At 54.0% G+C, this 25143-nt stretch overlaps 2 protein-coding genes across 3 annotated transcripts; one reads left to right on the forward strand and one right to left on the reverse strand.

Annotated features, from left to right (window-relative positions):
• Positions 1–694: 694 nt before the first annotated feature.
• SGTA (small glutamine rich tetratricopeptide repeat co-chaperone alpha) lies at positions 695–12408 on the reverse strand. 2 transcript variants are annotated; one of them, XM_071452064.1, is made up of 12 exons: positions 12271–12408; positions 10868–11002; positions 9807–9910; positions 9558–9642; positions 8986–9085; positions 7385–7489; positions 6685–6823; positions 5724–5786; positions 5197–5234; positions 4366–4455; positions 3131–3246; positions 695–1755 (listed from the first exon to the last, which is right to left on the reverse strand). In XM_071452064.1, the coding sequence occupies exons 2-11, from the start codon at positions 10965–10967 to the stop codon at positions 3132–3134; spliced, it is 939 nt and encodes a 312-aa protein (XP_071308165.1). In that variant the 5' UTR covers positions 10968–11002; positions 12271–12408; the 3' UTR covers positions 695–1755; position 3131. The 2 variants fall into 2 exon arrangements, with proteins under 2 accessions (XP_071308165.1, XP_071308166.1); XM_071452065.1 differs by having other exon boundaries at positions 12282–12303.
• A 78-nt stretch (positions 12409–12486) lies between these two features.
• On the forward strand, positions 12487–23296 carry THOP1 (thimet oligopeptidase 1). The gene is made up of 13 exons (XM_071452063.1): positions 12487–12761; positions 13059–13262; positions 16520–16668; positions 17088–17195; positions 17963–18065; positions 18155–18315; positions 19132–19267; positions 19351–19717; positions 19961–20162; positions 20249–20435; positions 20657–20785; positions 21006–21142; positions 21232–23296. The coding sequence occupies exons 1-13, from the start codon at positions 12746–12748 to the stop codon at positions 21385–21387; spliced, it is 2055 nt and encodes a 684-aa protein (XP_071308164.1). The 5' UTR covers positions 12487–12745; the 3' UTR covers positions 21388–23296.
• Positions 23297–25143: the final 1847 nt, after the last annotated feature.

The raw sequence follows: 25143 nt of genomic DNA on the forward strand, positions 1-25143 counted from the left end.
GGAAAACCATCCCTGGAACAGCGTCCGCCACGCCCACACCCCCTGCTCCTGCCGCTCTGTGATCAAACCGCACCAATGGCAGCTGTGGGTGCTGCAGGGAGAGCTGAGGCCCACCTGGAAATTCCATAAAATTCCACAGAATTCCATCAATTTCCCTTTTTTTTGGTGCTGTCAGCTCAGGAATTTCTGGGCAACTCCAGGCAGTTCAGCCTGGAGTTCAGGGGCAGCTCCAAGCAGGGCAGGAGGAATTCCCTGGAAAATCTCACCTGGAATTCAGGGCTGGAAAATCCCAACTCAGAGAGGAGGAAAAAATACAAAAAAATATTAAAAAAACGGGTCAGGAAAGAGCCAGGAGGGTGAGGGAAAGGGAACAGCACAAAATGTGCAGAAAACAGCAGGAAAATGGCGCTGTGGTTTCCACATTTTTGGATAATTCCAGAATATTTTCCTTTCCAGCCTGAAATTCCTTTGGTGGGGCTACAAAAAAGCAGGTGGAGAGAAATTAAAAGCAATTTAGGGAAGGAGAAATGGAGGGAAAAAGAAAAGTTTTCTTATTTTTTGTGCTGTAGGAATGTGCAGGAGGAGAATTCCCGTTGGGAAGGACAAAAAAATTGGGGAAAATGGGAATAAAATGTGCCCCAAACAGATCCCGAGCCCACAGAAGGTTCTGGAAAATCACCTGAGCACGCAGGGATAACAACCAAAGTGTCCAAATGGTTTTTATTCCTCACGAGTGACACGAACCACATGAATTCCACGGAGCCTCGACCAAAAAAAATCACTTTTTTTCCATGATTTTTTCCGTCTCCCCAACGTTCCAGAGGGGCTCCTCATCCCCCAAGAGCCAAAAATTGGATTTAAATCCATTTTGGATTTTTAAAAAATTCCCCTCTGGTTTCCCCCCAGCTGGGATTTGAGGTGGCTCCAGGAGCTTCTCCCTGCCCAAATCCTGGATTTTGGATCCAAAGGGGGATTTTGGATTCCCTTCACCCCCAGCCCAGCCAGGCTGATCACTGACATGCAATAAAAAAAAAAAAAATCAAAATAATTCGGAAAAAACTCCTTTAAAACACACTAAAAACACCTTCACTCCCTCCCTGCTCACATTCCATGGGAGAAATCCCCATTTTGCCAGAGTTTGCTGAACACTCAAATGGGATTTTCCAGGATTTTTTGGGATGGCAAAAACCCCAAAAATGCCTGGGGGAGGTTCAGTCCTGACTCCCCTGTGGATGCTGGAGAGGGGGAAGCAGCAAAATTCCCAAAAAATCCCAGATTTGGAGCAAAATTCTCATTCCCAGAGATGGAAAATCCCAGGAATTCCAGGGTGGGGACGAGCAGGGACTCAAACACTTCTTGGAAGTGGCTCCCAAGGGGAAAATTGGGGCAAAAAAAGAAGAATTCGCTTGGAAATGCTCCAAAAAACAACAAAAAATTGGGAATAAACCCCCCCCAGGCAGCAAATCCTGCAGGGATTTGGGAATTTCCCAGCAGAATTCTGAGTTCAGTTCTGCTGGGGCTGCCAGGAAAAAAAACCCCAAAAAATAAACCTGGAAAAAGGGGGAAAAAGGGGAAAAAAGGGAGGGAAATGGGAATTCTCAGGGACATGCAGGGCACGGGAAGATTTGGGAATTTTTGTGGTTTTTATCCGTTGGAGTTTCGGGTTTTTTCCCCCTCTTGGACACTTCCAAGTCAAGAATTGGCAACACGGAGGTGGCTCCCAGCTGGAAAAGCAAATTCTGGAATTTCCAGGGGCTGCAGAGAGAGGGAAAACAGGGAATTCACTTGGGGAAAAGGGAATTTCATCAGATTAATCTGGATTATTTATTTCTATTGTTTTTATTTTAATTTAACTTATTTATTTTATTTTATTATATTTCCATCTATTTTCAACTTATTTTATTTCAATTTATTTTCATTTTATTTTTATTTAATTTCAAATTATAACCTAATTTTATTTCAATCAAATTTATTTTAAATTTATTTTATTGCAATCTATGATTTAATTATTACTATTATAATACTAACACATTAACCTATAAAATTATATGATATATTTTTATAATTATTTTATTAATTATTATTTAATTTTTATTGTTTCATTTATTTAAAATTTTATTTCAATTTATTTTAACTTCTTTTCATTATTTTAAATTCAAATTTAAATAAAAAGAACAATTTAAAATTCAAATTTAAATAAAAATAACAATTTTTAAATTCAAATAAAAATAACAATTTAAATTGCTTTCATTATTGTAATTAAAATAATTTTATTCTTATTTCAATTCTTTTAATTTTAATTATTTTAATTTTAATTTAATTTTTTCATTCTTTTCCATCCGCACATTTTAATTTATTTTAAATTTTGATCTAAATATTAATTTTACTTTATTTAAAACATTTCAATTTAAAATTTCGAGAATTTAGAATAGAAATTTAAAACTTCATTTGACTCAAACTGACACTATCAATTCCTGTATTGAATTGATCAATCAATCAATAATCAATGGCACTGATCCTGCCCTACCTCACTCCTGATTGATTAGAAATGGAGTTATCAATTCCTGTACTCAATCAATCAATAATCAATAGCCATTAATCCTGCCCTACCTCACTCCTGATTGATTAGAACTGGAGTTATCAATTCCTGTACTCAATCAATCAATAATCAATGGCATTGATCCTGCCCCACCTCACTGCTGACTGACTCAAATTGGAATTACCAATTCCTGGACTCAATCAATCAATCAATCAATAATCAATGATTGATCCTGCCCAATTCACTGCTGACTGACTCAAACTGGAATTACCAACTCCTGTACTGAATCAATCAATAATCAATGGCCCTGCTCCTGCCCTACCTCACTCCTGAGTTATCAATTCCTGTATTCAATCAATAACCAATAACCAATCAATAATCAATGCCCCACCTCACTCCTGAGTTATCAATTCCTGTATTCAATCAATAATCAATAACCAATCAATAATCAATGCCCCACCTCACTCCTGAGTTATCAATTCCTGTATTCAATCAATAACCAATAACCAATCAATAATCAATGCCCCACCTCACTCCTGAGTTATCAATTCCTGTATTCAATCAATAACCAATCAATAATCAATGCCCCACCTCACTCCTGCTGCTCCTCGTTGCTGGCGCTCGGGGTCCGGCTGCGGATTTGGCTGCGCAGCTGCTCAATGAGCTCAGGGTTCTGCTGCTGCATCTGCTGGGCAAACTGCTGGCCCCTGGGGACAGCAGGGACACACGGGGACATCAGGGACACACAGGGGACATCAGGGACACACAAGGGACAGCAGGGACACACGGGGACAGCAGGGACACATGGGGGACATCAGGGACACACAGGGGACAGCAGGGACACACAGGGGACAGCAGGGACACATGGGAGACAGCAGGGACACCTGGGGACATCAGGGACATCCGGGCACAGCAGGGACACACAGGGGACATTGGGGACACCTGGACACAGGCAACACCCTGGGACATTCCCAGCCCTGTCCCCAGGATTGTCCCCCTGGATTGTCCCCAGCCCTGTCCCCAGCCCTGTCCTGAGCCTATCCCCAATGCTGTCCCCAGTCCCAGCCCAGTTCTGTCCCCAAGCTGTCCCCAGCCATTTCCTCCAGCCTGTCCCCAGCCCTGTCCTCCAGCCCTGTCCCCCAGCCCTGTCCACAGCCATTCCCAGTCCTGTCCCCAGCTGTGTCCCCCAGCCCTGTCCCCAATCCTATCCCCCAGTCCTGTCCCCAGCCCTGTCCCCAGCTGTGTCCCCCAGCCATTCCCAGTCCTGTCCCCAGCTGAGTCCCCCAGCCCTGTCCCCAGTCCTATCCCCCAGCTGCTCCCAGCCATGTCCCCCCCATCTTGTCCCCAGTCCCAGCCCAGTTCTGTCCCCAAGCTGTCCCCAGCCTTGTCCCCCAGCCCATCCCCAGTCCTGTCCCCAGTCCTGTCCCCAGCCATTCCCAGCCCATTCCCAGGCCATTCCCAGCCCTGTCCCCAATCCTATCCCCCAGCCCTGTCGCCAGGTGTCCCCAGCCCTGTCCCCAAACCCATCCCCCAGCCCTGTCCCCAGGTGTCCCCAGTCCTGTCCCCAATCCTATCCCCCAGCCCTGTCCCCAGCTGTCCCCAGCCATTCCCAGCCCTGTCCCCAGCCATCCCCTGACCTGTCCCCAGTCCTATCCCCCAGCCCTGTCCTCAGGTGTCCCCAGGTGTCCCCAGCCCTGTCCGCAATCCTATCCCCCAGTCCTATCCCCCAGCCCTGTCCCCAGCCCTGTCCCCAGGTGTCCCCAGCCCTGTCCCCAGTCCTATCCCCCAGCCCTGTCCCCAGCCCTGTCCCCAGTGTCCCCACTCACGCCTGGATCAGGCTGGCCAGGTCGTTGGTGGAGGGGCTGCTCCCGGTCGCTCCCATGGCGTTGTGGCCTCCCGAGATCATCCCCGACATTCTGGGAAGGGGAAAAAAGGGTCAGAACTGGGAAAAGATCCCCAAAAATCACCTGGGGACTGCTGGGAGCAACTTCCCACCCTGGGGATCTCAGAATTCCCTGCAGCACCTTTTCCTGAGTCGGGTGGAAATAACTAATTTAGCTGAACAATTAATAAAATTATTAAAATAATGTTGATATTCCTGGATTTATGGAATTGCAGCCCTGCTCTGCATCCAGGACAGGATTCCCTGGATTCCCTCCAGGGCTGGATCCAGGTGGGAATTCCCAAAGGCACCAGGAGCAGGGAGAAACCAAAGGGAGCTGAGTGATCTCATTCCAAAAATCCAAGGATTTGGGGGCTCCAGAGGGTCTCTCCCTCCTGCCACACTCCACAGGGGTGCTCAGGAATGGATTCAGGAATTTATCCATTTTCTTCAAATATTGGGAACTGCTCCTCACAACCATCCAGGAATGGGAATATTCCCATTTTAACCAAGCTGGGAAATCCTGAAATCCCATAAAACTGCAGCAGAGCCAATTCCAGGGCCACGATCCATCCCATCCCACCTCCTTTGGGAATAATTTTATTTCAAGCCCTTTCCTAGCACCTCCCAGAGCATCCAAACCCCCACAGCTCATGGAACTGGGCTGGTTCTGAACCTCCTCCACATTCCTGGCCCAAATTTCCTCCTGCTCCCAGTGGGAAAGGCCAAACCCAGAATTCCAAGAGGGAATACATAAAAGTGGGATCCTACTCACAGCTGTTGTACTTGGGGGTTGTTCATGAGGTTTGAGGCCTGTGGGGAATAAAAACAACACCCAGGTGAGGCAGCAGGGACAGGGTGGGATCAACCCCAAAGGGAAGGTGGGAATGTTTGGGAATCCTTGGGAATCCAGGAAAAGGGGGAAAATGGCAAAAATGGCAAAAAAAAAAAAGAGCAAAGGCCAAGCCCAGAGCAGAGCAGGCCCTGCCACAGCCTGGGAAAAGCCTGAGGAGAAATTCCCAGCTCTGCCTGAGCTGAAGGGAGCAGCAGCAGCTTTCACACAACCCCAGGGAGCGGGGAAAGCTTCCAGAGGGGCTCCATGCTGAGGAATTCCATGTGAGGAGACACCAGGGAGGTTCCACCCCAGGGAATTCCATGTGAGGAGGCACCAGGGAGGTTCCACCCCAGGGAATTCCATGTGAGGAGGCACCAGGGAGGTTCCACCCCAGGGAATCCCATGTGAGGGGACACCAGAGCCCCCAGGGAGGCTCCACCCCAGGGAATCCCAGCATCTGCAATCACCATGCTCATGAAGCCGGGGTTGTTCAGCAATCCGGCCAAGTCGAACCCTCCGGGGCCGCTGGTCTGGAAGAGAGAAACCAGAGCTGCTGTCATTGCTCATTCCCATCCCTCATTCCCCATTCCCATCCCTCATTCCCCAATCCCCATTGCTCATTCCCATCCCTCATTCCCCATTCCCATCCCTCATTCCCCATTCCCATCCCTCATTCCCATCCCTCATTCCCCATTCCCATCCCTCATTCCCATCCCTCATTCCCCATCCCCATTGCTCATTCCCCATTCCCATCCCTCATTCCCCATTCCCATCCCTCATTCCCCATTCCCACCCCTCATTCCCCAATCCTATTCCAAAACCCCATTCCCCATCCCTCATTCCCCATTCCCATTCCCCATTCCCATCCCCCAATCCCCACTGCTCATTCCCCATTCCCCATCCCTCATTCCCCATTCCCATCCCTCATTCCCCATTCCTATTCCAAAACCCCATTCCCCATTTCCCATTCCTCATTCCCAAACCCCATTCCTCATTCCCCATTCCCATCCCTCATTCCCCATTCCCATCCCTCATTCCCCATTCCCACCCCTCATTCCCCAATCCTATTCCAAAACCCCATTCCCCATCCCTCATTCCCCATTCCCATTCCCCATTCCCATCCCCCAATCCCCACTGCTCATTCCCCATTCCCCATCCCTCATTCCCCATTCCCATCCCTCATTCCCCATTCCTATTCCAAAACCCCATTCCCCATTTCCCATTCCTCATTCCCAAACCCCATTCCTCATTCCCCATTCCCCAATCCCCATCCCCATTGCTCATTCCCCATTCCCATTGCTCATTCCCCATTCCCCATTCCCACTGCTCATTCCCCATTCCCCATTCCAAAACCCCATTCCCATTGTTGTTGCAAAACGCTGCTCCTGCTCTTTTAACCTCAATAAATCCCCAAATTCCACGACTTACTGGACTGGGAGTCTCCTTCATTTTCTGTTCAGCTATTTTGAGGTTGGATTTGTACGTTTCGTTGTCCGGATCCAACTCCAGAGCTTTTTTGTAGTAAACAACAGCTTCTGTGTGTTTGTTTAAGCTGGACAGGGCCAAGCTGGGGAAGAAAAGAAAATTCAAAGTCACAGAAGGGTTTTTTTTCCACCTTTTTTAATCCAATTGTTGTCCCCACCAACTTTCTTAGAATTGAGAAATGTGAATTTTTTCTCCACCCTAAAAAGCCAAAACAGCAGGAATTTTTCATGGTGGAACAAACTGATAAAATCCCTGTTCTGGGGCGTGCAGGGATCGAAAATTCCAGCAGGAATGGTGGAAAGAAAATAAAGATCAAAGTCACAGATGGGTTTTTTTGGGGCACTTTTTAAATCCACTTGTCCCCACCAACTTAGAATCAAGAAATAAATTTTCAGGAAATCAAAATTCCAGCAGAAAAGAAAATAAAAATCCAAGTCACAGAAGGGTTTTTAGGTCACTTGTTTTATCCAACTGATGTTCCACCAACTTTCTTAGAATTGAAAAATGTGAATTTTTTCTCCACCCTATAAAGCAGGAATTTTTTCATGGCGGAACAAACTGATAAAATCCCTGTTCTGGGGGTTTTCAGGGCTGCAGAATTCCCAAGGAAAGGTGGGAATTTCCCCAGGAGGGTGCTGCTCACCCCATCCTGCCGTAGGCTTTGCTGTAGCTGGGGTCGATGCCGATGGCGCGCTCGCAGTCCCGCACGGCTCCCGCGTAATTCCCCAGTTTGCTGTAGGCAGCAGCTCTGGAAAAATGGGAAAAGCAGAACCCCCTGCATTGCCAAGCAAAGTGGATTCTGTTTTGCCATCTGGATGGCAGCTGGCTTCTGCTAAGTGGGCAGTTTTCCTTATCTCTTCCACAACAGGGGAGAAATCTGCTGATAAGAGGCCACTGAATGTCCCTGCACGGCTGATAAGAACTGCAGCATCCCATTGGGAATGTGAGCCCAGAGGGAGGAGCCAAGCATTCCTGCCTGGATAGAATCTGAGATTTCAAACATTCCTATCTGGATAGAATCTGAGATTTCAAACATTCCTAACTGGATAGAATCTGAGATTTCAAACATTCCTACCTGGATAGAATCTGAGATTTCAAACATTCCTATCTGGACATAATCAGAGATTTCAAACATTCCTGCCTGGATATAGCCTGAGATTTCAAACATTCCTACCTGGATAGAATCTGAGATTTCAAACATTCCTACCTGGATACAGCCTGAGATTTCAAACATTCCTACCTGGACAGAATCTGAGATTTCAAACATTCCTACCTGGACAGAATCTGAGATTTCAAACATTCCTACCTGGATATAATGTGATATTTCAAACATTCCTATCTGGATAGAATCTGAGATTTCAAACATTCCTACCTGGATAGAATCTGAGATTTCAAACATTCCTATCTGGATAGAATCTGAGATTTCAAGCCTTCCTACCCGGATATAATCTGGAGATTTTGGAACTCCAGCACAGCTTCTGCACTGGATTTCCCAGAGGAACAGCAGCTGCCTCTTGCCCTGGATCTTCAGAGGAAGATTCCACCCTTTCCTACAGGATCCCTGCTCCATCAGAGCCACCCCTGACACTGCAGGAGGGCTGAGCCACAATTCCAATGGTTCTGCTGCCCACACCCTGACCCACAGGGTGTCAGGCTGTGTTCTGACTCTGGCAGTGTTGTTTTAGTTCACTGCATTGTTTATTTTATCCTTTTATTTTCTTCCCTATTAAAGAACTGTTAGTCCTGCTCCCATATTTTTTGCCTGAGAGCCCCTTAATGTAAAATTTATAGCAATTTGGAGGGAGGGGGTTTACATTTCAGGGGTGGGTCTGAGTTCCCAGCACAACCAGGGAATTCCATCAAATTCAAGTTCACAATCTGTTTTATCCAGGAATTGCAGAGAAACACAAAAACCTCCCCCTCTTCCATGGCCAATTCTGCACACACAACTCCCTTAACTCTCCATGAGGAGCCTCCAGCTCCTCATTCCACCCTGAATTCCCAGCACATCCCACTCTGCATGGAAGCAGACCCCATTCCCTGGCATCCCTCACCCCTCCAGTGCCTGATAAAGTTCATTTCCACACCCACATCCCACCCAGAGATCCCAGGAGGCACCAAAAGCACGGCACAATCCCACAACGAGCAAGGAACTGCTCCAAAACTCCACAGGATGGTTTGAAAAATTGGGATTTTTGGGCATTCTGGAGCCTGGGGTGCCAGCAGGGAGGAGCTGCTCAGTACCTGTTGCAGAAATAAACGGCGTTGGCTGGGTTTAACTCGATGGCTTTTCCATAAAAAGACACGGCAGCCTCGAAGTTTTCTGCCTTCATTTGGTCATTTCCTGAAAGGAGGGTGGGGAAAAGATGGAAAAAAAAAACCTGGGATAAACCAAAGCAAAGGTCTGGATCCATGGAAATAGCACAGGGGAGAGGTTTGTCAGTGTGGGGCAGGGCCAGCAGCGGGGCAATGTTGGAAATTCCCCCATTCCTGATCCCAAAAACCACCCCAGGTGCTGGCTCAGGGGGGAAATGCTGCATCCACACCCATCCCATTTTTCCCAGGAAAAAGCCATGCACAGAGCAGGAAGGATGGATGCTCTGCTCCACACCCCACAGGATTTTTGGGATAAAAATCCCACTGATCCAACATTCCTGGCAGCCAAACCTCCCCAGGCTCCTGCAGCCCAGGCAGAGCAAGAGGCAGAAATAGAAAACATTCCCTTTTTTTTCCTCCAATTCCAGGTGCCAGGGAATTGAGATGCCCTCCCAATTAGCACCAAAGCCTCATGATCCAGCAGCTCCAGGGGTTGGTACCTTCAGTCTTGAGTCTTTCAGCTTCAGCCACGTCATCTTCTGAGGGGGTGACGGGCTCCGAGTTCGTTCTGGAGTGTTCCAGCTCCTTCCAAGGAGAGGCAGAAGCTGAGCTGAGCATTCCCACAATTCCCACAACTTTTTCCAGCCCAAAACGTTCCCCTCCCACACTCCCTAAGGGGAGCAGCAGCAGCCTCCTGGAAAATCCAGCAGAACTCAGGGAAAAGGGAACATCCCAGGGCTCTCACTCACCTTCCCTGCCACGGCTTCAAATATTTCGGGGAGGGTCTGGGACACAGCCAGGCTTTGGTCTTCCATGGAGACCCCAAATGCTGTTTCCAGGCACTGGATGGCCACTGGATAAGGAGAGTCAGGTCATGAATTAATAAATGTTCAACCCTCTCCCTCATCTCTCAAAAAAACCAGGAAAAAAACCCAATATTTCCCCCACACCAGATGGGATTTTTGGGCTGTATTTTCAAATTTTGCCAAAACTCAGAGCTGGGCAAAGCCTCCCTCTGGATCTCCTGGATGGAGCCAGTCCCAGTTCCCACTCCCTGAGGGATTCCTGGGCTTGGAAGTGAATCAGGCTGGGGCTGCAGCAGCATTCCCACAGCTGGGAATGTGGGAATGGCTCAGAATCCCAAGGAGAGACCCAAACATTCCCCTTGCTCTGGGAGCCCTGAGCCACCTCCTCCCTTCTCAGGCTTGGGAAGCTGCTCCCAGGGAAAATCAGAGCCTCCCAGAGCCCTCCTGCCACATTTTTCATCCCAAAATATCCCATTCCCAGTCCCATCTCCCAGCAATGTCCCCCCACCCCAGAGCCACGCTCCTTTCACTGCAACAAACCCACAAACCAAGGGCTAAACCTTAAGCTCCTTAAGGAGACCTTTAAAGATCCCTGCCCTTTGGAAAGGCCTGGAAAAACCTTGAGGGATGACATTTTGGGGAGAAAAAGAGCAGGAACAACCCCAGGAGCACAGAAAGTTTCCCTGGAGCCAGGGAATTCCCACCTCCCACCCCATGGAGCGCTCCCAGCTTGGCCTGGATGAACCCTCTGAGTCTCCAAGCAGGGATCAGGGAGGCTTCTGAGCCCAGGTACATCCCTGCCTCCAGCTAAGCTGCTCTTGGCAGAGATCAGAAGCCACACAAGCCACCAGCATCCCTGGATAAATCCCAAAAGGAAAAATCAACTCCAAAATTCCAGCGAGGTTCGGCACCGGGAGCAGCCCAGCCAAGGCAGGGGTAGAAAAGAGGGAAAAAACGGTGAAATTCTCCCAAATTTTGGCCTGACAGAGGTAGATCCAGCCCACCTTCCAAACTCTCCTGAGCATCTGGAGACATGCTCCCGTTCTGGAGCTGGGTGTGCAGGAACTGGATGATGGAGAAGGCCAGACGCTTCTGGTCTGCCATGCTGGGCTCCACCGCTCCTGGCTTCCCAAAAAATCCTGCAGAGACACAAACCGTGGATTGAAACACAAAAGGGAAAAGGATTTTGCTGCTGCTGCCCCTCAGGGAGGTGTTGAGGAGGTCAGGATGGATTTGGAGTTTGGTCAGGGCTGGGTAAGAACTCCAGAACATTCCTTGTTTTCTTTAGGAATTCTCCAGGCGTGGATTCACCCTCTGCCTGGCACAACCCTGCCAAGGGAAGCACCCAGAGGTGCTGCAAGGGGTGAAATCCCCAGAACTCACCAGGAAAAATTCCCAATTTTCTGCTTCCTGAGCATGGCTTGCTCCTGAAACCAGAGCCAGGAGCAGGAGGAATTTAGGAGGAATTTGGTGGCCCCAAACCAGAGCCAAGGAGGAATTTGGTGGCCCCAAACCAGAGCCAGGAGCAGGAGGAATTTGGTGGCCCCAAACCAGAACCAAGGAGGAGTTTGGCAGCCCCAAATCAGAGCCAGGAGTAGGAGGAATTTGGTAGCCCCAAACCAGAGCCAGGAGCAGGAGGAATTCAGGAGGATTTTGGTGGCCCCAAAGCAGAGCCAAGGAGGAGTTTGGCAGCCCCTGGCAGCCCGGGCAGTGCCAGCCTGTCCTGGCAGGGCACAGCGAGGGAAATCCCAAACCACAGAGAACCCAATGAGCACAACCTGAGGCTGGGAATTCCCAGGGCAGCTCCCGAGGGAAAACTCCCCGCACTTTAATTGGGTTTGTAGCACAGCCAGGCTCATTTAACGGAGACACGAGCTCCGTTTAACGCGAGTGCACCGGAGCTGAGCCGGTCCCGTCCGCCCAGAGCCCCGAGAGCAGCACCGCGCCCGCCTGGCTCCCGTTCCCCGGCAGCCCCCGGACCCACCGGGCGGAGAGGGGAAGGCACCGCTCCCCGGTGTCCCCAAAGCCCCGCGAGCATCGCCCGGACCCTGCCCCGGTGGAGGCAACCGGGGACTCCCGGCCGGGGAATCCGCCGGGACCCGGTGCGCTCACCGGGACGGGGACGGGCGACTCCCGGGGCTGGCACCGGCAGCACCGGAGAAACACAAGTCCCAGCGCGGGTCAGAGCCCGCTCCCGGTACATCCCGTCCCGTCCGGTCCCGCCCCCTCAGGCCCCGGTGCACCCGGTACCCCCCGGTGCCGCTGCCCCCAGGCGGAGCAGAACGGCGGCTGCCGGCGGGCAGCACGGCCCGGCACCAGCGGGTCTGGAGGCGGACGGGTCCCGGAGGAGGGCCGCTCCCGATGCCCCCGTCCCGGCCCCGGTGTCCCCCGGTCCCCCCTCGCTCACCGGACACTCGCCTGGGCCGGGCGCGCTCCCGCACTGCGCATGCGCCGCGCCCTCCGCGCGCCGGCGCCGCTGCGGCCCCGCCCCTCCCAGTAGCAAAAGAATGGGCGTGGCCTATGGAGGAAGCCCCGCCCACACCGGTACCATAGAGATGCTGCGTTGTCACGGCAACGCGCGGGGGCGTTGCCATGGAAACGGGCGGGCGGGACCCGGGGATGCTCCGCGCCCGCCCCGCGCCCGCCCCGGGGCCGCTCCCGGCCGGTTCTGAGGGTCGCGGCGGGGATGAGCCGCCCCCGCTGCCCGGTCCCGGTGCGGTGCGGTGCGGGCGGCAGCGGCCCGGTCCTCCAGGCTCCCAGCATGCCCCGCTCTCCCGCCCGCCTCTCCGGTCGGGGCACATGCTCGGTGCGTGGGGCCGGCCCGGTTTCCTCCCGGCCTCGATAGCAGCGCGGGGTCTCCCGGCACCCCCGGCACCGCCGACATGGCCCCCCCGACAGGTACCGGCGGGATGGGGGGCGCGGGGACACCGGGGATAGCGATGGGGCGGCGGCGGCAGGACCGGACCGGGAGCGGTCCCTCAAGCCGGCCGGGGTCTCCTGTGCCGCCAGGTCACCTCTGTCCCCCGCTCGGCCTTGTCCCCGAGCAGGGACAGCCTTGGCAGGGGCACCCGGCCGGGCACGGGGTCGGGTTTCGGTGAAGTATTTCTCAGCACCGGGAGGGCGAGGAGCTCCCGGGAGACGATCCCACCGCCAATCCCGGGCGCTGGGGCCCTCCCTGGAATTCTGTGCCTGCAGGGAATGTCGTGGACAGCCAGGCCCCGCGTCCCTTGGCCAGCCAGCTGCGCTGGGACCTGACGGCCGAGCAGATCGAGGCCATGGCGGCCGAGCTGACCGAGAGCACCAAGCTCGTGTACGACCGCGTGGGAGCCCAGGAGCGCGGCGAGGTCTCCTACGAGAACACGCTCAAGGCTTTGGCCGACGTGGAGGTGGAATACACAGGTGGGGACGCTGTTCCTGCTGGCAGGGATGGGATGGATCCCGGGATGTGGCGTTGAGATTCTCTGGACAGACAGACAGGATTCTCTCTCTCTCAGGTTTTTGCTGGAGTGCTGTTCTTGGAGCTTCTGCAGGGGATGGCAGCAGGGAATGTTCTCCTTGTTTTCCTCCATGGAATTGCATTAGGACAGGGTGTGGTGGCTTTTGGGGAAGCGTCTGTAGGAAGGGATTGTCCCACTTTGAGCTTTAAAGGAGACAGGGAATGCTGCTGCCATCAGGAATCATGGAATTCCTGGGGCTGGAAGGGAGCATCGAGCTCTGCACAGGACTCCTCAAACCTCCTGTGCTGCCACAGAATTCCTGTGGATTTTGGGAGGATTTTGGTGGGAATCCAGCAGGTGGATGTGGTGGGCAGCAGGGAAAGGACCAAAGGGAGCAGGAGCTGCTGCCATCAGGAATGATGGAATTCTGGAGTTGGAAAGGGAGCATTGAGCCCTGCACAAAACTCCCCAAACCTCCTGTGCTGCCACAGCTGGGGCAGAGCTTTTAGGGGCTCACAGACACAGAATTCTCCCAGATTTAAGGAGGATTTTGGTGGGAATCCAGCAGGTGGATGTGGTGGGCAGCAGGGGAAGGACCAAAGGGAGCAGGAGCTGCTGCCATCAGGAATCATGGAATTCCTGGAGCTGGAAGGGAGCATTGAGCCCTGCACTCCCCAAACCTCCTGTGCTGACAAAGCTTTTGGGGGCTCACAGGCACAGAATTCCTGTGGATTTTAGGAGGATTTTGGTGGGAATCCAGCGTGTGGATGTGCTGGGCAGCAGGGAATGTGCCATCCCTGCCATCAGGAATCATGGAATTCCTCAAGCTGGAAGGGAGAAGCTGGAGAAGCACAGAGATCAAAACAATTCTTATTTGCTGCTCCTGTGTTTTGGAACACATAGAATGTGTTGAATTATTTACCTGAAAGAATTTTCTTAACCAGTCTCTACAAGCTGTGTCCTAACAGGAGACAGCCACGAGATTTCGAGTGTTTGTACGGTTTCAGTTTAGAGTAGTGCAATACAGTATAAAATAATTACAATAAAGTTATTAATTAGCCTTCTGATATCATAGAGTCAGGGGGGTTGCCTAATTTTACAATAGTGGGAGGCTCTGAGCTTGCCCAGAGCAGCTCTGGCTGCGCCCTGGAAGGGTCCAAGGCCAGGTTGGAGCCCCCTGGGGCAGTGGGAGATGTCCCTGCCCACAGCAGGGCTGTGCTTTGAGGTCACTTCCAAACCCTCCCACAATAATTAAGATTTTTGGATTTTTTTTTTTAGCTCTGTGCTGTCACCTGCTTTTCTCTCCCTGTGGCTGCCTGCAGAATGTTGGTTTTATTCCCAGTTAATGTTTATACAGCAAGGAACCAGCACAAAGAACAGATTTGGAAAAGCAAATTAACCCAAGGGCAGCCCTTTGGCAGCAGGAGCAGCTGATTCCCCAAGGCTGTCCTGGCTTTCATGTGCCACCAGTGGGAACAGAAGCAGAAAAGATCCAAGAAACTCTCACCTCCTTCCTCAGTTTTCCCTGGGGCAGTGGGCAAATGTCTCTCTATGTGCCTTGTTTCCTGCTGGGATTTTTTGGGAGAGTAAATCCCGCTGGGATTTTTTGGGAGAATAAATCCTGCTGAGATTTTTTGGGAGAATAAATCCCACTGGGATTTTTTGGGAGAATAAATCCCACTGGGATTTTTTGGGAGAGTAAATCAGTAAATCCTGCTGGGATTTTTTGGGAGAGTAAATCCTGCTGGGATTTTTTTGGGAGAGTCAGTCCTGGTGTGATTTTTGGACAGTCAGTCCTGCTGGGATTTTTTGGGGAGAGTAAATCCTGCTGTGATTTTTTGGGAGTATAAATCCCACTGGTATTTTTTGGGAGAATAAATCCCACTGGGATTTTTTGGGAGAATAAATCCCACTGGGATTTTTTGGGAGAATAAATCCCGCTGGGATTTTTTGGGAGAGTCAATCCTGCTGGGATTTTTTGGGATAGTAAATCCCACTGGGATTTTTTGGGGGAGTACCACAACGTGATGGCACCAAAACTGTGCAGTTTTGGTGGTTAATTTGCAGCAGGCTGACAATTCAGGTGGCCCCTCCTTGTGACACCTGGGCTGCTGCCTGTGCTTGAGCTGTCCCACCTGTCTGGGGCAGGGAGCAGCCTCATCTTCTTCCTCTCCCCGTTCTTTTTTTCCTAAAATAATTGGGAAAAAAAAATAATTCCTCTTGCTCAGCAGGAGGAATGTTCATCTCAGCAGGGCTGTCAGCACTTCCCTGGCTGAGCTGCCTGTTCAGCTTCTCCTGGGGAGGGAATGCAGGTGCCTGGAGAGCACCTGGAGTGCTGTTCTTGGAGCTTCTGCAGGGATGGCAGCAGGGAATGTTCTCCCTGTTTGCCTCCATGGAATTGCATCAGGACAGGGCACACCTGAGGCGTGGTGGCTTTGGGGAAGTGTCTGTAGGAGGGGATTGTCCCACTTTGAGCTTTAGAGGAGACAGGGAATGCTGCTGCCAACAGGAATCATGGAATTCCTGGAGCTGGAAAGGGAGCATCGAGCCCTGCACAGGACTCCCCAAACCTCCTGTGATGTCAGAGCTGTTGGGGGCTCACAGGCACAGAATTCTCATGGATTTTGGGAGGATTTTGGTGGGAATCCAGCAGGTGGATGTGCTGGGCAGCAGGGAAAGGACCAAAGGGAGCAGGAGCTGCTGCCATCAGGAATGATGGAATTCTGGAGTTGGAAAGGGAGCATTGAGCCCTGCACAAAACTCCCCAAATCTCCTGTGCTGCCACAGCTGGGGCAGAGCTTTTAGGGGCTCACAGACACAGAATTCCTGTGGATTTTAGGAGGTTTTGGTGGGAATCCAGCAGGTGGATGTGCTGGGCAGCAGGGAATGTGCCATCCCTGCCATCAGGAATGATGGAATTCCTCAAGCTGGAAGGGAGCATCAAGCCCTGCACAGAACTCCCCAAACCTCCTGGGATGTCAGAGCTTTTGGGGGCTCACAGGCACAGAATTCCCATGGATTTTGGGAGGATTTTGGTGGGAATCCAGCGTGTGGATGTGGTGGGCAGCAGGGAAAGGACCAAAGGCAGCAGGAGCCTCATCCCACCTCTCCCCTGCTGTGTGTGTGTGAGGGGAGGGAAAGGCTCTGGGGCTGCCAGCCTGGCTGTGGGTGTGCCCTGGGATGTTGGTCCATCATCCCTGTCCCCTTTTGTCCCCCCAGTCCGTAGGAACATGCTGGACTTCCCCCAGCACGTGTCCCCCTGCAAGGCCATCCGCGCCGCCAGCACCGAGGCCGACAAGAAGCTCTCGGAGTTTGACGTGGAGATGAGCATGAGGCAGGACGTGTACCAGAGGATTGTGTGGCTCCAGGTCTGTCCCCTTGCCGGCTGGAACCCCCTGGAATTCCAGCAAATCCTTTTCCTTGGTCCCAGAGCTGAGGAGGGAGGGATGCAGGGGCGGGGAGGGAGCGCGGTGGGGTCATGGCAGAGTGGCCCGGGTGTAGTGAGGGATGGGGAGTTTGGGATTGAGGGCTCTGCCCCCGCTCAGAGCCTTGATCTCCCCTTTGTTGGTAAATCCAACCCACCTCAGTGGTGATCTCCCCAAAAATTGCCCCCAAAATGCTGCCATGGCACAGAGGTGATGTGTTTAAAGCAATCTGTGAGGAGCCCCTGCCCCGAGGTGACACAGGAACCTCTGCACCAAACCAGAGCCTTCCCTGGGGCTCTCCCACTGGGAAGCAGCTTCCTGCAGCTCCCTGAGGAGGAGGAGGGATTTTTGTTCTTTTCCAGGAGAAAGCAGAGAGTGCTTCCCTGAAGCCTGAGGCAAAGAGGTACCTGGAGAGGCTGATCAAGCTGGGGAAAAGGAACGGGCTCCACCTCCCCGAGGAGACACAGGAGGTGAGAGCACAGAATCCCAGGATGGTTTGGGCTGAAGGGACCTTAAAGCCCACCTTCCACTGTCCCAGGTTGCTCCAAGCTGGCCTTGGACACTTCCAGGGAAGGGGCAGCCACAGCTCCTCTGGGAAATCTGTGCCAGGGCCTCTGCACCCTCACAGGAAGGAATTTTTTCCTAATATCCCATCTAATCCTAATTCCTGTCAGTCTGAATCCATTCCCCCTTGCTGTGGCAGGGCTCAGGGCAGGGTGTGAGGCTCAGGTTTGGGTTTTGCCCCCAATTCAGGTGATTTTGGGTGGTGTCTCCAGCTCCCCCCTTTTTCCTTTCCGTTTAAAGGGTGATGTTAACAAAGTGGGAGTTGAGGAATTCCTGGGGAGGTGAAATTGGGGAATTATCACCAAATCCCCACGTGCCAAGGGCTGGAGTTGGGCTGAGCTGCTCAGGGCCTCCGTCTCTTACCACGCACCAGCAGAGGAGCTCAAAACTGGGTTAAAAGCAGAAGAAAATGGAAAATAAGGAGAGGGGAGGTTGTTAGTGCAGCACCTGCAGCTCCTGAGGCAGCAGGGAACAGGCAGGACCTTGCTGAGGTGGCTGAGCCCTGCCAGGTGTAACCCCAGGGAGCCTTTCTGGGCTGCTGGCTCACCATCATTAATTGTTCACCATCATTAATTGGGCTGGCTCAGTGCTGGGCAGCTCAGCAGGGTGGGAGCAGCCTGAGTGCCCCCCAACCCCCAGCTCTGATTTCTCTCTGATTTTCTGCGTTTTGAAGAAAATCAAAGCCATCAAGAAGAAGCTGAGCGTGCTGTGCATCGACTTCAACAAGAACCTCAACGAGGACACCACCTTCCTGCCCTTCTCCAGGGAGGAGCTGGGTATGGAACGCTCTGCTGGCAGGGCCCTGAGTGACCCCAGAGAATTCCTGCAGAGTCCTGGGCTCAGCCCCTGCCTGCTCTTTTCCCAGGGGGGCTCCCTGAGGATTTCCTGAACTCCCTGGAGAAGACAGAGGACGGGAAGCTGAAGGTCACCCTCAAGTACCCACACTACTTCCCCCTGCTGAAGAAGTGCTACGTGCCCGAGACCAGGAGGAAGGTGGAAGAAATGTTCAACTCCAGGTGCAAAGAGGTCGGTGGGACTGACCAGGGCACCCAGGGAAACATTTGTGTTTCTTTCCACACTGCTTCCCTTCTCCCCTGTGGGTGTTACTATGATATTCTATTAAAAAATCCCTTCACCAGGATTTTTTCATAAAATATTAAAATTCTTCTCCTGGGAAGCTTCAGCTTCTCTGTTTTGCTGCTTTAGAATGTGATTTAGAGAATTGTTTGTTAAGCATGTAAATTGTTTTAATTTAATGACCAATCACAGCCAGCTGTGTCAGACTCTGAGTCTGTCACGGGGTTTTATTATAATTTTTTTTCTAACTTTCTGATAGATTCTTTCTCTTTCTTTAGTATAGTTTTAGTATATGATTTTATAACATAATGCAATACGATGCATTACAATACAATATAATAAATGGAATTAATGCAGTACAATATATTACAATATAATACAACATATTACAGTATAATACAACATAATACAATACAATATAATACAATATAATATATTACATTACAACATAATACAATACAACATAATACAATACAACATAATACAATACAACATAATACAATACAACATAATACAATACAACATAATACAATACAACATAATACAATACAATATATTACAATACAATATAATATATTTCAATATAATACAATGTAATACAATATAATACAATGTAATAAAATATAATACAACATAATACAGTATAATATAATAAAAATAATAGTGAATCAGCCTTCTGAGAACTTGGAATCAAATTCTCATCTCTCACCTTGTCCTGGGGACCCACAGCAGCACCACATGTGTACTTCACTCTCTGCCTTGCAGGAGAACTGCCTGATCCTGAAGGAGCTGGTGGACCTGAGGGCTCAGAAGGCCAATCTGCTGGGCTTCAGCACCCACGCTGACTTTGTGCTGGAGATGAACATGGCCAAGAGCAGCCGGACGGTGGCCACGTTCCTGGGTACGTCCTGGGGCTGAGCAGGGACATCCTGGGCAGGCTGTGCTGCTCTGATCCCTGGTCCCAGCCCTGCCTGCCTTCCCCAGATGAGCTGGCCCAGAAGCTGAAGCCCCTGGGGGAGAAGGAGCGGGCTGTGATCCTGGACCTGAAGAAGAAGGAGTGCGAGAAGCGCGGGCTGGAGTTCGACAACCGCATCAACGCCTGGGACATGCGCTACTACATGAACCAGGTGGAGGAGACCAAGTACAGCGTGGACCAGAACCTGCTCAAGGAGTATTTCCCCATGCAGGTGGTCACCACGGGCCTCCTGGCCATCTACCAGGAGCTGCTGGGCCTCACCTTCCACCTGGAGGAGAAGGCTCAGGTGTGGCACGAGGACGTGCAGCTCTACACGGTGAAGGACGCGTCCTCCGGGGAGACCATCGGGAAGTTCTACCTGGACCTGTACCCACGGTGAGACCTGGGGAGAGGGGAAATGTGGGAGCAGGAGGAGCAGAGCCTGAGGAGGAGGAGGAGGAGGAGGAGGAGATTCCTGCTCCCAAAGCTGTGTGGAGTGGAGAGAGCACCGTGTGCTGGGCTGTCACCAAGGGGGTCAGCAGGGGCGGTCACTTGGGGCTCCTCTGAGGACCACACTGGGGGAGGCCGTGGCTGTGTGTGGCTTTTGGAAGGATCCCTGAGCCTCCTGTCCCTCCCCAGGGAAGGGAAGTACGGCCATGCTGCCTGCTTTGGCCTCCAGCCCGGCTGCCTCTTGCCGGACTCCAGCCGCCAAATCTCGGTGGCCGCCATGGTGGCCAATTTCACCAAGCCTACGCCGGACGCCCCTTCCCTGCTGCAGCACGACGAGGTGGAGACCTATTTCCATGAATTTGGGCACGTCATGCACCAGCTGTGCTCTCAGGTGAGGCCTCCCTGCGCTGGCACAGCTTGGGGCTTTTCCCCCCATCCCGTTTTCCCGTGGAATTCTGAGCTGGCCGTGTCCCCCAGGCGGAGTTTGCCATGTTCAGCGGGACACACGTGGAGAGGGACTTCGTGGAGGCCCCGTCGCAGATGTTGGAGAACTGGGTGTGGGAGAAGGAGCCTCTGCTGCGCATGTCCAGGCACTACAAGACAGGGAGCCCCATCCCCGATGAGCTGCTGGAGAAACTCATTAAATCCCGGCAGGCAAACACAGGTGGGAGGGACTGGATGTCCCCTGGGGACACTCAGTGACCTGGCTGGGGGACAAAAAAGGCTTTTCCTTGCTTGCCATGGTGCTTGGGGGGTTTTGAGGGGATGGGGGGAAGGAGCCCATACGTGTGGCATGTGAAAGGGACAGAGATGCCACCAGCCTCAGTGACATTCCTGCAGGCAGCATTCCTGCCTCAGTTTCCCTCCTCCTCCTTTTGGGAACAGGGCTCTTCAACCTGCGCCAGATCGTCCTGGCCAAGGTGGACCAGGCACTGCACACCCAGACCAAGGCTGACCCCGTGGAGGTGTTTGCCCAGCTCTGTGAAGAGGTGCTGGGTGTCCCTGCCACCCCAGGTACGCCGTGCCACCCTCCTGTCCCTCTTGCCCTGTAACAGCTCAGCAAGTTCCTCCCGTGTGGGGGACGATTTCTGCTGGCTCTGGGAAAAGCAGGGCTGGAAAAGCCTGGAAAGTTCCTCCCTTTGTCCCCTGGGTTTTGTGTGAACAGCTGGGACAGCACTGGAGGGTTTTTTTTTTTCCATGGGGGGGTCCTTTTTGACCCCTTTTGTCCCCTCAGGTACAAACATGCCAGCCACCTTTGGCCACCTGGCTGGGGGCTATGATGCCCAGTACTACGGCTACCTCTGGAGCGAGGTGTTCTCCATGGACATGTTCCACACCCGCTTCAAGCAGGAGGGAATCATGAACTGCAAGGTAGGAGCAGGGCTCTGTGTGTGTGCCCGGGCTGTGGGAGCCAGGCTGGGTGTGCCAGCCCTGCCCTATGTGTGTGTGTGTGCCCACAGGTGGGCATGGATTACAGGAAGTGCATCCTTCATCCTGGTGGCTCCGTGGATGCTTCGGACATGCTGAAGAGGTTCCTGGGCAGAGAGCCCAAGCAGGACGCCTTCCTGGCCAGCAAGGGACTGAAGGTGGAGAGCAGCTCGGTGCCTTCAGCCTGAGAGGTGCTGCTGGGCCCTGGCAGGGGGGGAAGCTCCTGCCCACGCACCTGCCCTCGCCTGGTTCCTGTCACCAAACACCCCCTGCCTGGAGCTGCCCCTCTGAGCCCCTCCTGGGCTTTGGGACGGGGCTCTGTGGTGACACAGAGGTGACCCGCCCTTGTCACCACAGGGTTGTGGGTCACCCTCACCAATTGGCTGAACTTTGAACCTGGTTTCTGCACAAGGGTGAGTTTTGGCCTCTTTTGGAGCCAGGGAGGAGGGGGAGAGGAGTTCCCAAACTTGAATCTTTGTTTTTAAATTCCTTCTCTTTTAAGAAGCCTCGTTGTTGTTGTTGTTGCCACCTTGGCTTGGTTTGTGACACAGTTGTCACCAGGGCAGGGACAGTCCTGCTCTCCCCATCTTTGGGCAGCTCTTGGCTGTGCAGAAAAGATGGGGAGATCCCAGAGCTCAAAACCCACAGGGAATTAACTGGAACATCCTGCCCTGAACCCCTCAGGGACCTTCCTGCCTGGCAGGGGGACAGAGGTGGCCAGTGCAGATGTTCCAGAACAGGAGCTTTGGGGACCTCTGTGGCCTCTGTGTCCCAGGGCCATCTCAGGGTCATCCTGGGGCCACCCCAGGCCAGCCAGGGGCTCAGGCTGTGGCAGCTGAGGGTGTTGCTGTTGCTGTCAGCTCCTGGGACAGGGCAGGGTTGTGTTTATGACTGAAAACACCCGAGCTGACAGCTTCAAACAACACAAATGCCGGGATAAAAATATCCCCTGGGCTCCGTGCCAGGCCTTGAGCTGCCGGCCACGGGAGGGGCAGCGGCCAGCCCGGGCTGTGCCACCTGCCCCAGGCTGTCCCCAGTGTGCCCCAAGCCAGCCCGGGCTGTCCCCAGTGTGCCCCAAGCCAGCCCGGGCTATGCCACCTGCCCCAGGCTGTCCCCAGCGTGTGCCCCAAGCCAGCCCGGGCTGTGCCACCTGCCCCAAGCTGTCCCCAGTGTGGCACAGGACCCTGTGTGGCACAGGGTGTTGTGGCACAAGGCTCCTGACCCCTGTCTGGGGCTTCCTTGGGGGCTGAGGAGCTTCAGGGGGAGCTGGGATTTGTGTCCCACCCCTTCCAGCCTCGGGTGCATTGTGTGAGGCCATTTCAGGGCCGTGGGATCCATCCCTGCCTCTCTGCCGTAGTTTGGGGACACGAGTGACAGCTGAGTGCCCCAGCTCACTGCCACCACCCCCAGCCCTGCAGGCTGTTCCCTGTCCTTTGTCACCAGCGCGGCTCTGGCGCTGGGACGAGGCTCCCCCCCAGTGCAGACACAGTCGTTGCTGTCACCTCTGTCCCCCAGGCCCCGCTGGTGACACGGGAAGGTCGGTGACGCCCCCTGGGCGGGTCTGGAAGCGGCTCCTTGGTGCTTGCTGGGGCCACCTCGAGCATCTTGTCCTTGTCCCCTCCCCTCTGTGTTTTAGGCACGGCCTCCGGGCCGCCCCTGGGTGTTTTTAGTGTCCTGTTTTACTGAGCTTTTCAGCGTTTTCTCTGACTCCTCTCTCAGAGGGAGAGAGAAGTGAAGCTGAACAGGGAAACCACGCACTTTCCTCCCTCTGTCCCCTCTCCAGTGTCCCCACTGCCCCATGGGGGTGACCTGGCACCTCTCCAGTCCCAGCACCAGGACATGGAGCTGCACCTCCCCATCCCCATCCCCATCCCAGGCTGGCAGGGAAGAGAGAGCTCCTTTTTATTTTGGAGGTTTGGATTTCGGGGGTTGTTTTTTTTTTCCTGTTAACAGTTTTAAAGGGCAAACTGGTGTGTGTGTGTGTGTGTGTGCGTGTGTGTGTGCGCCGTTCGTACTGGTCACGTCCCACCCCCTGCTTGTTTTCCATGACTGGATTTTAGACGGTTCCCAGCACTAATAAAGGTTTTCCTCCGCGGATCTTCGGGCTCGGGTCCTTTGGGGAGGGCTGACAGGGACGCAGCCACACCCCCGCCAGCACCGCAGCCCCTGCAGCATCCAGCAGAGGGGCTCCTGTCCCACGAAGATGGGCACGGAGTGGCAGGCGCGGGGTGGCAGCGTGCGGGGTGTGAAACCCTGGGGAGCGACAGGCGGTGACCCCCGCGTGTCCCTCAGTGTCCCTCAGTGTCCCCGGCGCGGCCCAGCCCCGCACCTGGCTGAGGAAGGGGTGCAGCAGCAGCCGGGCCGGGCCGGGCCGTGCCGCGGGCTCGGGCTGCAGCATGAGGGCGATGAGGGCGCGGGCAGGGCCGGAGAGCCCCGGGGGCAGCGGGTACCGAGCGCTGCGGATGCGCCGGAACAGCTCCGGCCGGTGGCGAGCCTCGAACGGGGCGTGGCCGGTCAGAGCCGCGTACCTGCGGGGGAGCGGCCCCGAGCTCCCTGCCGTGCCCCTGGCCTTCCTCCAGCACCCCTCTTCCTCCCTCCAGTGTCCCTGTCACTCCTCTGGCTCCTCTGTCCTCTCTGCAGCCTCTCCATCCTCCCTTCATCACCCTTCTTCTTCCTTTCTGTCCTCCCTACAGCCTCTCCGTCCTCCTTCCTGCTCCCCCGTCCTCCATATCCCCTTATCCCACCCTCCCTTCATGTCCCCTTATCCCACCCTACCTTCATGTCCCCTTATCCAATCCTCCCTCCATCTCCCCTTGCCCTCTCCATTTCTCCCATCCTCCCTCCATCTCCCCTCGTTTCACCCTCCCTTCATCTCCCCTCATCCCACCATCTCTCCATCTCTCCCATCCTCCCTCCATCTCCCTATATCCCACCCTCCCTCCATCTCCCCTCATCCTCCATCTCCCCTTGCCCTCCCTCCATCTCCCCTCATCCCACCCTCCCTCCATTTCCCCTCATCCTCCATCTCTCCCTCCCTCCCTCCCTCCCTCCATCTCCCCCCATCCTCCCCTCATGTCCCCCCTCCCTCCATTCCCCCCCGCCCTCCCCATCCCCTCTCACACGGCACACCCCAGTGCCCAGACATCCGCGGGCTCCGCGTGTCCCCTGCGCTCCAGCACCTCCGGGGCCAGGTACCCGGGTGTCCCACAGAGCGCCCTGCGGTGGGGACAGCAGCGGTGACCCCTGGGGACACGGGCAGGGTGAAACCCCCTCCCCGCAGCGCCCCCAGCCCCGCTCACCCCCAGCGCCGCCCGGGCGGTGCCGCCCGCCGGGCCAGCCCCAGGTCCCCGATCTTCACCCGCATCCTCTCCGTCACCAAGAAGTTACCTGAGGGAGGGAGTGACACGAATTGTGTCACCCTCGCGTCACCCTGGGGTCACCCCCGGGTGTCCCCCCCAGCCCCACGCACTCGGTTTGAGGTCCCGGTGCACGAGGCCGTGGCCGTGCAGGTACCGCAGGGCCGAGAGCAGCTGCCGCAGGTAATAGCGAACCTCGGGCTCCGTCAGGCGGCCCCGCGCCCGCAGGATGTCAGCGAGGGACTGGGGACAGAGCGACAGCGGCTGGGGACAGAGCGACAGCGGCTGGGACACTGAGGAGGGACTGGGGACACTGAGGAGGGACTGGGGACAGAGCGACAGCGGCTGGGGACAGAGCGACAGTGGCTGGGACAATGAGGAGGGACTGGGGACACTGAGGAGGGACTGGGGACAGAGCGACAGCGGCTAGGGACAGAGCGACAGTGGCTGGGACAATGAGGAGGGACTGGGGACACTGAGGAGGGACTGGGGACAGAGCGACAGCGCTCTGGGGACACTGAGAAGGGACTGGGGACAATGAAAGGGGACAGGGGACGGAGTGACAGGGACTGAGGATGGAGTGAAAGG

The sequence above is a fragment of the Agelaius tricolor genome, unplaced genomic scaffold, assembly GCF_023055355.1.
Source record: "Agelaius tricolor isolate 1412-34295 unplaced genomic scaffold, bAgeTri1.0.p SCAF_33, whole genome shotgun sequence".
NCBI lineage: Eukaryota > Metazoa > Chordata > Aves > Passeriformes > Icteridae > Agelaius > Agelaius tricolor.